The 18279-nt window shown below is 42.6% G+C and overlaps 1 protein-coding gene across 8 annotated transcripts in view; it reads left to right on the plus strand.

Annotated features, from left to right (window-relative positions):
* Nucleotides 1-18279, plus strand: part of FOXP1 (forkhead box P1) — a 383317-nt gene that overhangs the window by 214597 nt on the left and 150441 nt on the right. For all 8 annotated transcript variants that reach the window (XM_029918730.1, XM_029918734.1, XM_029918735.1 and 5 more), the window contains one exon: nucleotides 13780-13881. In XM_029918730.1, the coding sequence (XP_029774590.1) occupies nucleotides 13780-13881 (102 nt within the window). The remainder of the gene's footprint in view (nucleotides 1-13779; nucleotides 13882-18279) is intronic.

An 18279-nucleotide genomic window follows, 5' to 3' on the forward strand; every position in this document is an offset into this window, starting at 1 on the left:
TTGTCAAGAAGGTAAGACATAGCCAGTGCTGGCGAGGGTGTGCAGAGAAGGGACCCCCCTATGCGCCGTGGGTGGCAATGTAGATCGGTACAGCCGCTGTGGAAGACAGTATGGCGGCTCCTCCAAAACTTAAGCTTAGATCCATCCATTCCTCGTCTGGGTTATATCCAAAGGAAATGAAATCACGACCTCAAAAAGATACCTACAGTGCCGTATTGATTGAAGCATTGTTTCACAATAGCCAAGATAAGGAAATGAGGCTTGCTCAGTGCTGGATGGATAGAGAAGATGTACTATGTGGGGGCTATTATTCACCCATAAAAAAGAAGGAAATCCTACAATTTGCAACAACATAGATGGACCTTGGGGGCACTGTGCTGGGTGAAATAAGTTGGACAGAGTAAGACAAATGCTCTGATCTCACTTATATATGGAATATAATCTAATCAAACCCAGAGGAATTAGAATACAGCAGAGTTTTTAGGAAAAGGTAGAATCAATGAATTTTTTCAGTTTAATTCTTTGTTAATTTTTTAACAACTTGATTGAGATAACTTTGACATAAAGAAATTGCATCCGTATTAAGAACAGATTGGTGATTGTCAGAGATGGGGGCATGGGAGTGTAGATTGTCAAAATCCACAAACTTACAGACCATTATAGGATGAATAAGTTCTTGGGATGTAATACACAGCGTGGTGACCGAAGTTAACCACGTTGCATCATATATTTGAAAGTTGCTAAGTCACTCTTAAAAGTTCTCCTTACAAGGAAAAAAATTCTAACTATGTTAGGGAATAGATGTTAACTAAACTTACTGTGGTATTCTTTTTGAAATATATAGATATAGATATCACAAAACATATCAATTATGTGTATCTAATCTATATCTGTATATATAATCATGGTGTACCAAAACCCATTACAGTATTGTAGGTTAATAATGTCTCAATAAAACTAAGGAGAAAGCATTCAGAGAAAACGTTTAAAAAAATTATAGTGGGGGCACCTGGGCGGCTCAGTCGGTTAGACGTCCGACTTGGACTCAATTCATGATCTTGCTGCTCCTGGGTTTGGGACAAGCATTGGGCTCTCTGCTGACAGCTCAGAGCCAGAAGCCTGCTTCGGATTCTATGTCTACCCCCCTCTATCTCCCCCTACCCCACTCACGCTCTGTCACTGACTCAAAAATAAGCAAACATTTTTAAAAAGTTTTAAATAATAATAATAATAAAAGATTATAGTTAGGGCACCTCAGTGCCACCGTCATTTAAGTGTGCAACGTTTGTTTTCAGCTCAGGTCATGACCTCAGTTCCCGAGTTCCAGCCCCACATTGGGCTCCATGCTGTCAGTAAAGAGCCTGCTTAGGATTTTCTTTCTCTCTGTCCCTCTTCCCTCGCCTCCACCCAACCTGCTCTCGCTCTCTCGCTCTCTCGCTCTCAGAAATAAATAAATTAAATTAAAAGGATTATAGTGATAAAACACCCCCCTCCCAACAAAAGCAAGCAGTTATAGCAGAGTGCAGGCATTTAGCATGGGTTCAAATAAACATAGGCCAGCAGCTGTACTTGACCTGAAATCCATGCCAGGTAGGTGGGGAAACAAAGGTCTAATATAGATGAAGGTGGAAAACAGACACAGGTGTGAGGCCCTGAGCTATATCTGAACTTGGGTTAACTTGAGAGAAAATGTCTGTCCTCTGTCAGCTCACTCTCTCAGTTGTTGCGTTATGAAACAATCCTTTTGAAAAAGTCCACCTTTGGCCCAGCTACAGCAAAGGAGAGGGCACCTGTCCCTACGGAAGCTTGAGGAAGGAATGAGCATCTAAGCGGCGATGGCAACAGCATCAGTATCGCGAGAGCATCAGTATCGCGAGAGCTGGCGATGAAGTTGGATAGGTAAAGAGGTGAGGCACGCACAGTGTGAGAGAGAACACGCACCGCTGGGTCTCCGCCGGATCTGTTCCTTCCCTCCAGTCAGCCTGCTTGGGGGTTGCTGTCACAGTCGTAGGAACTCGGGGCGCCGCAGGGATCTGCCCCAGCGCTGGTCCCTTGGGTCAGAGGACATCATGGAATGCGGCTGCTTAAAGGAATTAGAATACAAGCAGAGTTTTCAGGAAAAGGTAGAATTGATTAATTTTTTCAAGTTTAGTTTTTTTATTTTTTAACAACCTTATTGAGATAACTTTAAATTTTTTTTAATGTTTTTATTTATTTTTGAGACAGAGATTATGAGTGGGGGGAGGGGTAGAGAGAGACGGAGATACAGAATCTGAAGTAGGCTTCAGGCTTTCTCTGAGCTGTCAGCACAAAGACTGAGGCGGGGCTCGACCTCATGAACTGTGAGATCATGACCTGAGCTGAAGTCAGGTGCTTAACCAACTGAGCCACCCAGGCGCCCCTATTGAGATAACTTTGACGCCAAGAAATTGTATCTATGTTAAGGTGTACAACTTGATGTTTTTACACATTTGTATACATTGTGAAAAGATCACACCAATGAAACTAACTTGTCTGTCACCCCTACATTATTACCCTTTTGTATGCGTAGTGAAGTTTTCTTTTTAATGTTTATTTATTTGAGAGAGAGAGAGAGAGAGAGAGAATGACTATGAATGAGTGGGGTAGGGGCAGAGAGAAGGAAAGACAGAATCCCAAGCAGGCTTCTTGCCATCAGTGCACAGCCCAGTGTGGGTGGGGCTTGATCCCACAAACTGAGGTCATGACCTGAGCTGAAATCAAGAGTCAGACACTCAACCGAGTGAGCCACCCACGTGCCCCTAGAAGTTTTAATTTAAGAAGTATTCTCTTAGCAAATTTCAAGCACACAATACAGTATTAGTAAGTACAGGCAGCATTCTGTCCATAAGAATTCCAGAACATACTCATCCTGCTGAGCAAACTAAACCCTAGTACCCTTTGACCAACATCTCCCCATGTTCCCCACCTTCTTCCCCCCACCCCCCAGCCTCTGGCAGCCCATTCTACTCTCTGCTTCTGTGAGTTCCACCTTTTCAGATTTTGTATATAAAAGTGAGATCACCCACTACTGGGAAGGGTGGAATTTAAATGGAGAAGACACCTGGATGCCTTGTAAATGTGAATGGAGAATAGGGAGGGCAAATGCGAACGTGGCCATGGCTGCAGGAGTCCTGGAATGAAAGGATCTGGTTGGAAAAAGCAGGTATTTTGTGTGGACAAAGGAGGTAGGTAAACTTAGGTTAAAAGATGTGATACTAGGAAGAGAGGCCTTTCCCTTCATCCTGAAGGCTAACATACCCACATTCGTCCATGAGTGTGTGGCTCTTTGGACTGCATATCTGTTTGGCAGAATTACCTGCAGTCATATTTGGTCTAATCAGTGACCTTGGTGGAATGTGGGTATAAAGTTCTCTGAGACAGTGTGTGTTTGTTTTTGTTTTTCTGTCCCTGTCATTCCCTAGATTTGTGACCTTGGGCAAGTCACTGAACCTCACCATCTCATGATTTTTCCACTTGAAATCAGTAATCAGAAAACCATGCCCTGCTTCCCTTTGAGATCTTGGGGATGGGAAGTTAAGACGATAAGTCTAACGCAACTAACTGGCATAGTGCCTGGCACACGGGGAGCCCTGCAATACGTTGTGTTTATTTTAGTATCCTAAATGCAGGGAGCGATTACACTTGCTGCTCTGTTTCTAGATGTTCCTTATTTGCTACGTCATTATACTAGTGCAGTCTTTGCTATTTGCAGTAATAGCGCTGAGAATTGTAAATTATTGAAGAGCATTAGGATGACGACAGTGATGATGGGGATGATGATGATGATGATGATGATGATGATGATGATTTGGTACTGGTTAACTGTGGCCAAGAGTGACTTGTTCCAAATTTTAGATTATTAGTCTGGTTTGGGTCTTTTCCTCTCTTTCTACTTCTATTTCTTTCTTTTATCTTTCATCTCAGCCGGAATGTTGCCTCTACGTTAGTTTTCACTTTTTCTTCTTTCCTCAACATCAGGTAAGGGTAGGAAGGTACTTTGCAAAGCAAAGCATGCATAGGGCATCCCAAGTGTGTGTGAGATACATTACAAGGAGCAAAGGGGTATAGCACTGTATTTATTTGAGCAGGAACTAAGTTCAGTGTTAGTAGTAAAATCGTAGAAAAGTCTATATGATTTTGAACATGATTCTATCCAGATTGTTCTGCCAGCTTCAGAAATAGCCCATCTCCTCCTAAGGTACGAAAAGATAGGAATTTGAATTGTTCATAATGAGAGTTGCTAGACTGCATCCCCATAAAAGACAACTGCAGAAAACAACAGGTTAATACAGCCAGCTCCAAGTTCCCTTTATTTCAAGTATCCTTCCATTTGACCCCCCCTATTGTCTACCTTGGGAACTCAGAGAAAAAACGGACTCATTTCTTTCTTTCTTTCTTTTTGGGCGCAGTCTGGTCCTTCCTTAACAAGGAGTAAAGGGTTTGATGCAGCACCTAGCTTAACATTTCAGGCATTTTCTAATGAACTTGACTTCTGTTTTACTTCACTGCAATGCCAGTGTTGCCTACGGTCATGGTGCCCCAGGCTGTGGTCTTGCCGACTCGTTCAAGCTAGACAGGCTCAGGCTTGGGCAGTGCTTGGATGGAATCTGTCCAAAGACAACTCAGGTGCCGGAGACTCGGTGGTGGTGATTCAGCGTCTGGCACCGGCCGCAGCAAGGAGCAACCGACCAACCAGTGCGTCAACACAGTGGTTTTACGGCCCTGGGTTAATAGGTGTATGGAGTAGGAGTATGGTGGGGGGCAGGGGGGAGGGTTGTCTCCTCTTATAAGAGACTTCAAACAGACTTCCTGACTGTTTATGGCCATTAAACTTATTTCAGCTGATTTTGCAAGAGGATCATAGATAGCTTTTTTCTTTTTGTCTCATGAAAATTCCTCACCTTTACCTTCTTTGGCGGCAAGTATCCTCTCCGTGGAGTCTTAAATAATAAAGGTTATTCATAACTGCGAGCAAATATAGCATTTTTTGACCCCACTTCTGCCTCATAGGTTTCCTTTGGGGATGTGACTTATAGTCAAATGCTTCCTACTGTTTCGGGCCTTCTGAGGTTTCTGTGTCCATGTCCCCTGTACCTGGGGCATAAGACGGTGTTTGAGGCCCGGAACACTAATGCTGGCCAGTCATGACTTGGCATGAGAGCACAGTGGTGCAGTTCTCTTCTCCTTCTTCCTAGTTCTTCTAAAGAACAACAACAAAAAAAAAAATAGAGAGAGAGAGAGGAAGGAAGAGAGAGAGAATGAAAGAAAGAGAGAAAGAAAGAGGAAGGGAGGAAAGAAAGAAGAGAGGGAGGGAGAAAGGAAGAGAGAAAGAAAGGACAGAACAGGGAAGGGAAGGAAGGAAGAAAAGAAAGAAAAAGAAGGAAGGAGGAAAGAAAGAAGAAGGAAGAAGGAGAGAGAGAAAGGAAAGAAGGAGGGAAAAAGAGGAAGGAAGGAAGGAGAAAAAGAAAGAAAGAAAATACTGTGTCGTCTTTTCTTCTAGGAAAACATGCTCTAATCTTTTGCCAACATTAAAAAAAAAACTCCTGACTCCTAACACATCACGTCAGGTCTTTATGTTATTTGTTATAATTTAATATAAAGCTAAAGTGGGGCACCTGAGTGGCTCAGTTGGTTAAGCATCTAACTCTGGATTTTGGCTTGGGTCACAATCTCAAGTTGAGTTTGAGCCCCACATCAGGCTCTGCGCTGACAAGGCAGAACCAGCTTAGGATTCTGTATCTGTCTTTGTCTACCCCTCCCCTGCTAGCGCGCGCGCTCTCTCTCTTTCTCTCTCTCTCAAAATAAAAAAATTTTTTTAAATTCAAAGCCGAAATGAAGAACATAGGTATTAAGTGTCACAACAATGATAACTATCCTATGTGTAACTTCAAGAACCTTAAGTCAAGTCAGTAAGGATTTGGGATGCCCTACTTGGAACATAGATCCAGAAGGTGGAGGTTCAGGTTAGTATGAGATGATACACAAATGGTAGTGGTCCAGGTGGCATAGGGATGCTGCGTCACGGCCTCATCTCCTCATCTCCACGCCTGTGGATGACACATTCATGACCATACCTCCTTGTGCAGGTAGGATGGGATTTATAGGGATCTATGACTGGTTCATTTCCTGTCTTTTTTTATTTCAGCTCACGCACATAATGTTAGAGTGCCTATAGGCATGGTATTGTCTCTGCTCCAGTTTTTCACCATGTCTGTCTAGATATTGTCTCATAAACTCATTTGCAAAGACTGCAGAACATTTTGAAGAATGCACCCCTATCTAAATATCAGCTATCATGAGTCACCCTCAGCGGATACAGTACTTTCTCCAGCTGTTAGAGCTCTGGGCTTGGCTGAAGTGACATGCCACCTGTCCCTTCTAGGTCACTGATTCATGTCCAGTATCCCAGCTGATCTAGGGCTTTGCTGTCTGTCCCACCTGCTGGGGGAGGGGGGGCGGTCAAGTCAAGTGAAGCAGCTACCAGTGAATGCTCAGACTCCAACACTGATTTGTAGACCAAACAGTCTAGTGCCCAAAGACTATAAAAGGCTCTCTGATGATTTTTTGATGGCTGTAACCCCCACCCCCACCCCATATATTAAAATTTTAATTGGGGAGGTGTGTTGGTTTTTTGTTTTTTATTTATGACGCTAGTAACATGACTTGGTCTGTTGGAGTGCTTTCTTTCTTTGTGTGTGTAATATTTACATAATTGCTAGACTCGGAGTCTTTCCTTGGGCAAACCCTTCTATGAGATTAGCTTACTTTTCCAGTTTCCTGTGATAACCAAGTGTTTCATTTGTAAATAACTTTTTTTTTTTTGCACTTTTATTGGAGAACTCACTGCCTTGGAATGTTGTTGATTCTCTGTGAATGCATGTACCCATCTAGTCCTATCAGGCACCGTCATTTATTTCTTTCCCGTTTCTTAAGGGACCCACACATGTTCTCTCCATCCTGCAGAGGAGTGATGACTGTGCCTAAAGCAAGGAGGTGATAAAGTTTCTCTGTACACGCAGCCCAGGTCTGGCTACAGGGTAATGGTTACATTGTGTTAAATAATGAGCACTCTAGTTAAGATGGTAGTTGGGTGCTGAGCCATACCAAGATATCAGGTTATTTTATGGGGGAGAAAAGGCTCTCTGGAGGTGCTCGAGGTGCACATGGAGGTTGAGAAATAAAGAAGAGACCATGACTTCTTTCCTCCTAAGCTTCCCATGCTGCTTTTTATTGCTAGCTTCTCCCCCACCACCCCCATATGCACAGTGACTGTTGATTAGCCTGGGAAATTATCTGAGAAACAGGTTTGATCTTGAGGGGTGGGGAGAGTCTAGGAAAAGAAATTAGAGGAAGGGTGGCTGACTCAGAGCGGCCTTTGAAGCTGGGAGTGGGACAACTTGTCGGGGCAGACAGGAAATAACTGACTTTTCTTCACTGGCCCCTCGTGCATGCTGCCTTCATTCTATTGGTGTTCTGGCCCTCACACCCAATTGAGGAGATTCACTCTGAGCTGGTGTAAATTATCTGTGAGAAGAAACACATATTCAGAATTTGCAGCTCATTTTGAAGAGTTACAGAAAGAGGAGCCCAGGGATGCCTTTTGTTTTCATATGTCCCAGTTCTTTTTGGAAACTCACATAGGACTCTGAGCTCTAAGAACAGCCAATTAGTAATGTCCTTGCCTGTCAGCTAAGTTCTAAAATTATTTTGGGCAACTGATGGCAGGCTTTGTTTTTATAAAACTGTGTCCAGTGGAATCTTCGGGGAATCTCAGAATATGGATAGCACTCCAAGGCATGGGTTGGGCAAAGTTGTTCGGTACAGGGCCAGATAGGAAATATTTTAGTCTGTGTTGAAAGTACATACCTCTACTTTGTGATGCAAAAGCAGCCACAAACAGCATGGAATCAAATGAGCATGTCTGTGTTCCGATAAAACTTTATTTGTGGATACTGAAAACTGAATTCCATGTAATTTTCACAGGTCACAAAATATTCCATCTTTTATTCTTTGTCCAGCTGTATAAGTAAAAACCATTCTCATCTCATGAGCTGAATAATAACAGCTGATCATCTGGAGGATTTGGTCCAGGGGCTGTAACAACATACTGACCCAGGACCAAAAACACTGCCATTAGTCTTAGTTGTTGAGGACCTCCTAGTATCAGTGCTTACGTCAGGCCTCATCACCAAGTGTTGTGTAACAACTTGAATGAAGATTTTTTCCCTGAGCTACTAGGTTGCTTTATGTATACGTGCATGCGTATCAAAATCATATTTTATGTAAATTTATGGGTGTTTCTTAAAATATGGTAAACATGTTTTTGAACAATGGCTACCTCAACAAACATGCTAAACATGGGGAAACCTATCCCCTAAAATATTAGCACCTGCTCTAAACTTGAGCTATAAATAACTCCAAAGTTGTAAACATGCTTATGTGAAACTTAATTTGTCAATAACAGATGGCACTTACTTGCTGGGAACACCCTGAGGAGAGAGATGTAATTTTGAACCAATAGAATTGGGGGGGGGGTGTCAGAAATGTCCAGGCCCCAGTTAGCCTAGAAGTGTGGCCTGCCAAACTAGCAGCCGAGTACCTACTCCCTGACTCGGAGTACTCAGAGCTGGTTGTGGCCCTTGGAGGGTTGGTCAAAAGGCAACATCAACCCCTTGTGCAGAGCAGGGTGTAGGTGGTATCCAAAGCAGAGAGGGAGGCTGGCCAGTCCCCAGATGAAGGCAGTGCATACCTGCCTTCCAGCCTGCTGCTCCGTTTGCTCACAGAGCCGTTTCTTTTAGCAGGTTGAAGGAAGATAAGTGTGTGTGCATCTGGGCTTTAAGGGCCTGGTTTTATCAGTCACCCCCCTCTCTGTGACATCCTCAAACTATGTCTTTCTTGTAACCTGAGCCTAGCACTCAGTACAGTACCAGGTTGTCCAATGCCAGGCGATTGTCACATCTGTTATAAAGGAAGTGTTGACTCAACTCAGCCCAGGAACTGCCATCAATAGGAAAAGGTCTCCAGAGATGGGATGGGACCTTTTAAGTTATTTACATTAGTAGTTGGTCTGGAACTTGAGTCAGAGTTGATCCTTGGTTCTTAAAAGATAAACTCTTTCATGTATTCATATCCTTTCTCTTTCTCTTCCACCCTCCCACCCCTTTTTAACCCTCTCGTCTTCTCCCTCCTTCATACACACATAAACACATGTCCATGCACCTTACTATTCCATATCCAAAGGATCTAATTTGTATTCAAGCAGAATATCTTTTTTTTTAATGTTTATTCTTGAAAGAGAGACAGAGTGCAAGTGAGAGAGAGACAGAGAAAGGAGGAGGCACAGAATTTGAGGCAGGCTCCAGGCTCTGAGCCGTCAGCACAGAGCATAACGTGGGGCTCAAACCCACGAACAGCAAGATCATGACCTGAGCCGAAGTCAGACACTTAACTGACTGAGCCACCCAAGTGCCCCTCAATCAGAGTATCTTAAAGGACTTCTTTCCATATGTGATTGAGATGCTGTTACCCAAATACAAAAAGTCCATCCTCACTCCTCAGTTGTGTTGGAAGATATCTCTGAAGTTTGGGCAGTGGAGTCTTGGGATGAAAGACATCAATTTCATTTGATTCATGTAACAGGTAAAAATGGCTATCAAGTAAGTATGTGTGAGAGACCAGTAGGTTGCTGGTGCATTTTCCAAAGGGGATCCCATCAGTCATTCCACATTTTCCACTGACCAACAATGAACATGACAATAAACATTTTTTACTTCCTACAGGTGGTAGATACCAGAGAATCGTATTATAAATTATGTAATACAGTTCATATTAATATGATAACTCTTACATGTGTACTCTTATGCACTAAGGACTTATTCCTCTTTTATGAATCTCATTTAAAATCTAAATTACAGCTATTTATACACAATAGGAATCAGAAAAACAAATGCCCTTTGATGCTTTCACAGCATTTTAAGTTCTAATAAATTATGTTTTAAAATACTTGGTGAGGGGGCACCTGGGTGCCGTCTCTCGTTAAGCGTCTGACTCTTGATTTCAGCTCAGGTCATAATCTCAGAGGTTCATGAGGTGGAGCCCCATGTCTGGCTCTGCACTGACATGGAGACCGCTTGGGATTCTCTCTCTCCCTTTATCTCTACCACTGTCCCCACTCACGCTTTCTCCCTCCCCCCAAAACAAATAAATAAACTTAACAGAATGCCTGGTGAGTCCTCACTTGATTTGGGGGAAGATAGATGTAATCCTTTGTTCCACCTTTGTTCCCATGATCACGATAAGGCCAGGGGAATTCTTGTGGGGCAGTTCACAACAGGTCAGATCAAGGTGAATACTTTGCCCTAGTGTTGTGTCTCCATCCCAGATGTTTGAAATTATATTGGCTGTTCTCATTCATTTTGCGAATGAAATTTGGAAAAACAATGTGCAGGTATCTTCCTCTTTATTCCTCTCTCTTTGGGAGTTTGACTAAATATCCCTTGTGTTCCTACAAGTTCCTAAGCCTTTTCTACCCCATGCTGCTGTCTTTCATCATCTTCTCTAGCAACGCCCGGTATGAAATGCTCTGAGGGACCTGGAGTTCATTACGTGACTGTTTTAAGTTTATGTGCTTGACATTGGGTCTACGAAAAGATGGTACATACCTAAATGACCTTTTTTTTTTTAAAACTGGCAAAAATCACCAGGATTTCAGTAGCTAATTTTGAAATGTAGAGAGACAACTCAACAAATATTCATTAAATACTTAGGTGTGAGTTCTGTACTTTCCTTTGCTTAAATCATGCAATGTTCTAATGAAAATTTAAGAATAGTTGTGTGTGGTGGTGGTGGTGGTGGGGGTGTGTGTGTGTGTGTGTTTAAAGAAAATAAAACTACTAAGTATCATCCCTTTTGCCAAAAGGAATTAACTCTACACATTCTCTGAGATTTGGTTCTTTAAAAATTGAATACCTGGGCACCTGGGCGGCTTAGTCGGTTAAGCATCCGATTCTAGATTTCAGCTCAGGTCATGATCTCCCCAGTTCATGAATTCCAGCCCCAAGTTGGGCTCTGCAATGATAGCGCAGAGTCTGAGATTCATTCTCTCTCTCCCTCAAAAATAAATAAATAAACATTTTAAAAATTGAACATCTGTTCTCCAAATACTTAGTGAAACATGGTAAAATTATTTTAACAAATATTTGTGACATGAGAGTTTCCGTCACTTTGCCTTAGTTTGCTTGCTCTGTTTTAGTGTCCAGTGTACCTCCCCTTTTAACTCTTCCCCAACATGCCTTCCTCTGCACTCCCTCTTCACCATCACCTACGGTTCCTCTCTCTGCCTTTCCAGCTAGCAGCCAGACCCCTCTTTGCAGGTCCGTCCATTCTTACTATGGGAACTCTGAAGTGAGCACTTAAAATATGTAGTGGTTCCCTTTTCTACATGAAAAAGCTATAAAACCCTCATGTGAAATAGTTAAGGGAACATATATAGTAGGAGGAGAGGCTTTTGCTCCTGCAGGCACCTTGCAAAGGGGACTATTTTTCTTATATGATATAAATGAAATCCTCACTCTGCCCACTTTCACACCTACGCATGTACTGAGCGTCTCCAAGGAGACCAGGAAACCCGGAGTCCAGCAATGGTGAGTCCTCCTCAGAGACAGCAGGCTGGAGTCTCGGGCAACTCTCCCAGGCGTCTTGGCTTCCAGATGCCCCTCTCAGACAGCCTCTCTTCTGGAGGCTCTTCGAGGCAGGCTTTCTTGAACATGTCTCTCCCTTCACAGATGCAATAGCCTGTCCGCTACATCTGAAAGAGCCAGTGGTGGTGAGTTCAGTAGGCAGGTGGCCTCCCTGGGACAATGGGGTGGGCATCACAGGGAGGTGGGACCGGAAGATTGCATCTTTCCCAAGATCTTCTCTTTGTCACCCATTTGTCTGTGCATCTGTCTCATTACCTCCCTTCGCACCTTTTAGACACAAAGGCACCGCCCAGCCTTACAAAATGTCTTAAAAATACTCTTTGTTTTAGTAGTATAGTTATGAGCTCAGTTCAGTGAAATTGTCCTTTGAGAAATACTACTCTTGTTGACTGAACGTTTTTAATCATGAGCACTAATCCTCTTGCCCACCCTCTTTTCCCTTTCTTCTGAGTTCAACACACAGGGACCTGCATGACATCTCACCCCTCCCCCACTCCCTGGCATCACTGTCACATTTCTTGGAACTTTATACATTATTTTCTTATATAAATGAAGCCTGTGTTTCTCTTTGAGGAAGGCACTACCATCATTAGCCCATCATGCACACCTTCTAAGACTTTGAGCATCAGATCTATTTGATCCATTGACCACATCTATGTGTACATCTTCTCTTAGGCACAAATAATTAGTGACTATGTAGAAATTTTTATTGATGTAATCCCCCAGAAATCCCATTTTGTCTCTAAACTCTAAGCACATCATTAATGAACATTCTTGACATATCTTCCACGTGAACATTCTTTGTTCTCAGCCAAATTGACTCTAATAATCTAACTTTTCATGTGATTTTTCTAGCACAGCGTCTGCAAACTTCAGTCTTCTGTTCCTGCTGCCCTTTTTGGAAAGGTGTGGCTACCTATTATTTCAGTTAAATTTTTTGACAGTAAATGTCCTCAGGAGGGTTTATTGATGACACTTTTCTTATTTGAACTCTTCAAAAAGACTGGTCAGTCAATATTCTGCACTTGGGAGGACTTTCCTTTTTTCCTTTTCGTTTATCCCCAGGTCATGTTACCTCTCCAATCTCTGCCTTTAAATAAAAACCAGCCATAAGGGTGCTTGGGTGGCTCAGTCAGGTAAGCGTTCGACTCTTGATTTCAGCACAGGTCATGATCCCTGGGTCAAGGTGTCAAGCCCGGTGTTGAGGTCTGCACTGAGCCTGGAACCTGCTTAAGATATTCTCTCTCTCTCTCTCTCTCTCTCTCCTCTCTCTCTCTCTCTCTCTCTCTCTCTCCATCTCTCTCCATCCCTCTCCATCCCTCCCTCCCTCCCCCTCTCCCAAGAGCCCCTCTCTCAAATATAAATAAATATATAAGACCCATGTTACAAGCTGAAAAGAGTCATTTTGTATTAGACATAATCAGTTTTGTTCACAGGTACATACTATACCCTTTGAATTGACTTAGAGGTCAAATTTGCTAAGTTTTTTCCATATATGGTCTTTTGAGATCACCCTGGGTATGTCTTACCTGCTTTGATCTCCCTTCTCAAATACCTTTATCCATAGCGTGGTTCACCATTTAGCTTTTCTTTTGTTTGGGCTCAGAAGGCTTTTCAAAGTCTTACTTTTGGTTTAGGTTCGCGAGGTCCCCCAAGAAGAATTGGAGGATAAAGTTGTCTCCCAAAAGAGCCTGTTGGCCCCTACGTTTTTGTCTTTGGCCCAGGTCCTTCTTGGCCTCTCTGCCTTCCTCTGTGTCCCATTCATTCTTGGTTCAAGTTTTATGTCAGATGTAATGTAGGAACAGTGTCTGCTTGGATGGATTGCTCTGCCTAAGGAAGTGTCAATGAAACTGACTAAAGCTAAGAAAATGTCAACAGAATATGAAAACTTTCCTAACTTAGACTGATGGGAAGTTTTATCTCCTGTTTCGTTTGCCCAGGATTGTGAAAGTCAGGATCCCGTCCTAAAGCGTCCTTCCCAGAGTTCCCCTGGATGTAAAAGAAACCGTCAGCATGGGTGGTACTCACACAAATGTGTTTCTTCCATTTTTCCTTCCAGGCACTTCAAGTGGCAAGACAGCTACTCCTTCAGCAGCAACAGCAGCAGCAAGTTAGTGGATTAAAATCTCCCAAGAGGAATGACAAACAACCAGCCCTTCAGGTGATAATTCTTTTTTAAAAAATGACATTATACACTTTGGGAGAGCTGATAAGCAATTCCGAAGTGGATTGTGTTAGGAGTTGCAAATCATGTATGAAAATCTTGTGCAGAAGGTGCATTTTTAGTTTACTAGCACAGTATGACGTTTCGGAAAAAAAGTCTACTTAACCAAAAGGGTGGTTGTTGGGAGGAGGGTCTCCTAATGAGATGATGTAATAGGATGTGTAGTTGTCGGTGTGGTTTGCTTAATAGGCTCCATATAGCACCAAGGGGAACAAGTTCCTAGTACTCAAGATAGGTCACCTCATTGTCTCACGATGGGGATAGAAAGGCAGCACACGCACATGTCATGTTAGTGCAGTGGTTTTCAATTAGGGGTGACTTTATCCCCCCAAGGGGACAAAGAGCAGTATCTATCTAGAGACCATTTTTTTTTATTGTCCCATGGGAGCATGGGTGCTACTGACATCTAGTAGGTAGAGGCCAGGATGCTACTTAACTGATCCGATACTCCAAGGAAAGATCCCCCACATCACAGAATCATTTGTCCCAAAGTGTCATAGGGTCTAGAACTATTAGTAGGACTGAGGAGGATACGGTCCTTTTAATATACTTAGCAACCAGTTACTGGTAACCTAGTAGCCAGTATAATACACACTCTTCTTTAGTGCATGTTTTCTGGATCATTCATAAAAAATGGCAAGCAATTATAATGTAAAGATTTCAGAAAAGACTTTTTTAGCAACTTCTCATTTCAGGCCCATTGAGGGCAGAGCCATACGAGGTAGAAGTGGGTTTGTAAACATCGAATTTGAATGTTTGACTTGGAGCTGAAAATTGTAGTAGAGATTTCAGAGAAACTGGATAGAGTGTGCTGTTGGTACTTGCATCCAAGACAGGGCACTGGTAGGTACTTCATGGTTCAACTACTCATGTAGCTGAGAGTGGATATCCTCAAAACAGGAAGTAAGTAGGACTTTCTCACATGGGACATTTTGGGATGGAATTTGTCAGCTGTAGCTGCTGGGTAGAATTTGGCACCAGCAACATTAATCGCGAGGTCCACCCAAATTCTAGCTCGTGTTGACTTCTCTCAGATCAGAGTGAAGCAGTCCCAGTTCTTAAATCATCCTGCAACAATCTGACCGACATTGAGGAACAAGTCCTACTTCTACATCTCCTTGGGAAAGCGTCCCTGTCTAGAGCAAGTTCGACACTAAAGTCACACTTTATGGGAACAGTTGGATGACAATGTGCATGGTTGACTAACAGTTTCAAAAACAGTTAGTTACGTGGTAAACCATCATCGGCGATCCATCGGCCTTTCCGCGTGTGCGAATGCTAGGGCCATTTTTAATGAGGTATAGTGCCGTCGAGGTCCCATGTCAGGTGCCGTAAGAAGTGCTTTGTTGTGCAGATGCCTTAAGAACAGCTCTGGAGGATGAAATATGACTGTGTTGACCTTTCAGCTGTGAGCTTATTTGTCAGGATTCGAATAAGTTGAAAGGATCAAACTGAACAGTTTCCCTAGTCAGACTGGGAATTGTGTTTCAGAGGTCAGCGGCGGAGGCCACATTGCAGATTCCAGCACATAGCCAATTGTTGGTACATATTAAAGTGCTGGGGCATATCCTGCAGACAGAGACACAATTAAAATTCTAATTTATTAATGTATACAGGGAGCTGGCCCAGCCTGTCACTCAGTGATTCAAATGACTGTCCATTCTTTGGCCTCCTTCTTGGAGCTCTAACAGCCCTAAAAATACCGTTAGTCCTCTTGAATTTATCAGACCTCAAGTACATTGGAAAAACGACAATATATTATTGGGGGGAGGTGGGAATCTTAGACGTAGTAGAGCTTTGGTTAGGGATAATTTTAAAAAGTACACACATACACAGTCTGCCTGATGCGCTGCTCTTCAGGATTGAAGATCATTTGTAATTTTTTTTTATACTAGACTTATATTCCCTCATACTTGCTTTTTAAAGACATATGGCATTTTTAGGTAACTTCGTTTCCAAGATGAACGAAGTTGCTTTAGGGCTAAATATATGAAGTAAAGTTTCAGGGGATTTCCTTTTGAGGGCTCTTTTTCTTGCCCGTTATAAGGTTTTCAGCCACCAGAAGAGTATGATACAGAGAGCTTCATTTTTCTTGGCAAAGACAGTGTCAAAACCAACCTAACACATTCTGCTGAGCACTTCAGTCTGTATAAAAAGTGTGGGGCGAGGGGGCCATCTTGAATGCTGGTTTTGCTAAATAAGATGTTTTGAGTCCCTTCCCACCCCTCTGTGGGAGAGTTGACAAGCATAGAATTTAGACCAGCTTTAAGAGTTGATTGGGGGAAAAAATAGTGGGTTGGCTGTGCACGCGTGCGCGTGTGTGTGTGTGTGTGTGTGTGTGCATGCATGCGCATCATAGACTACATCTTGTCTGCTGCCTGGCAGGGTCATGCAAATTCAGCAGGCTTATTAGGTAGGCTGACCTTCTACAAACAGAAGGGAGAAATTACTAACCTAGGTCACGTGGTATATTACCTCCTTATAAAAATACGTATATATACTCGGTGATTCACAGAAGGAATAACCTTCAGAAAGATACCTTGCCATCCCATGTCCTCGCTGGGGCACCCCAGCCAGTGTGGCTCTCAAATGAAAGGGAAATCCTATCACAAATCCTACCAGGGTTCATTTCTGTTGTGCGTATTCTTCATAACCACGCTGAGAGACCTGTTTTAGCAAATTTCAGATCTTCCGCATAGAGGAAGGCTTGACAGGGAAGAAGCATTTGATCTACTGATTGCTTGAGGGGGGGAAAAAAGAGAAAGAAACCCAAATCCCCAAATATACTGTGACTTATATTTTAGGCATATCTCACACTTCTCTGCTTTATGTTTGGCAGCGCTCTCCAGTTTCACAGGCTGATGATAACAAACAAAAGAGAACGGAAAGTTAGAGGAGGCTCTCAGTGGTTACTCGATAGAGATCACAAAACGTAGTCAAACGTCAGCAGTTCGGACTAATTTCAGGAAGATGAGAGTAAGTAGGAGAGAGAAATGCTCTCCAGCTAACGTACAGAACTAAATCGGAGCTGGCCGCATTCTTGGGCGACGTGTGGTTTATATCATGAAGGCATTAATTGGTATAGATACTGCTTTTGATGTTCTTAAAAAACATTCTACTTGGTAACTTAAACAGCCCCTTATTTAGCCTCCTGAGCTGCCTTGCAATTTATTTTTTTAAATAAATGACACAAATGAAAATCGAAAATCGGCCCTGTGGTAAATTCAGGATGAGGATGATCTGAATTTATTAGATGTGACTTGGTGAGCATTTCTGGATCCACCTCCACACACAGGGCGCCCTGCGGATGCCTTATATACATACGAGACCGTCAAGGCTACAGACCCTGCCCTCAGGATGCTTAGGAGCTGTCACAGAGTTAGCAAGGTTTTGCCGCAGAAACAGTAAATTGTATGTGGGTAAAATAGTAGACTTGCTTTTATCAATATTTACATGCTTCTGAAGATTGCTTGAACAAATGAAGTCAATGCTTGATGGCGCAGGTGTGCTCGTAACCTCAAAAACGTGTAACTTTACTGGCTGAAGATTAATTTGTGAGTAGATGAGCAATTTTATTGATTGAGTTTTGGAACTTTGACCACTGTTTCTGGGTAGTAATTCATTTTGGTTCTTTAAGCATTTTAGTTGTTGGCACGAGTACATAAACTGGAAGGAAATCAAATGACACATTTTCTCCTAAGAAAGTAAAAGTACATGTGTATTCTGGCAGCATTAAAGTTAGGAAAGAAAGTAAACCTTGTGTGTTGCTTACAGCGGAAAGCTGACCACAGTTTCAGGCTGTCTATAAAGAATTTGAACTTGAAACCAGGAGACGTTTCTCTCCTGCCCTGCCCGTCCTCCCCCTCCCAAGGTTACATCATTTGGGAGCCCCTCATCCAGGAGGCCATTTCCCTGGAAGGAAGGGTAGTGAAATCTACTGGAAGGAGAACCACGTCGTCCCGTTGGAAGTTCGTGATTATAATGAGGACTCCTGCTTGAACTAGAGGAGGTTAAAGTACAAGATTCAGCAGGTGGTTTTTTTAGCATTTTTATTTGCAGTTATATAAAACGTGCTTTAGGCAGCATTTTTGCTTTGCATTAATGCCACATATAATCTTAGTACCTCATATCATTTCCACGTTATCCACTAAGGAATAAATGGGTAAGAGGAAACCTTTAAAGGAAACTACAGTTTTATGTTGTAGATAGTGAAATGGAATGGTTTTTGAAATACTGACCCTTAAAAAATACCCCTGCACACTGCATTAGTAAAGTGGATATAATTCAGGAGAAGGAAGCAAAAAAAAAAAAAAAAAAAAAAAAAACCTGTTTTAA

The sequence above is a fragment of the Suricata suricatta genome, chromosome 12, assembly GCF_006229205.1.
Source record: "Suricata suricatta isolate VVHF042 chromosome 12, meerkat_22Aug2017_6uvM2_HiC, whole genome shotgun sequence".
Taxonomy (NCBI): Eukaryota; Metazoa; Chordata; class Mammalia; order Carnivora; family Herpestidae; genus Suricata; species Suricata suricatta.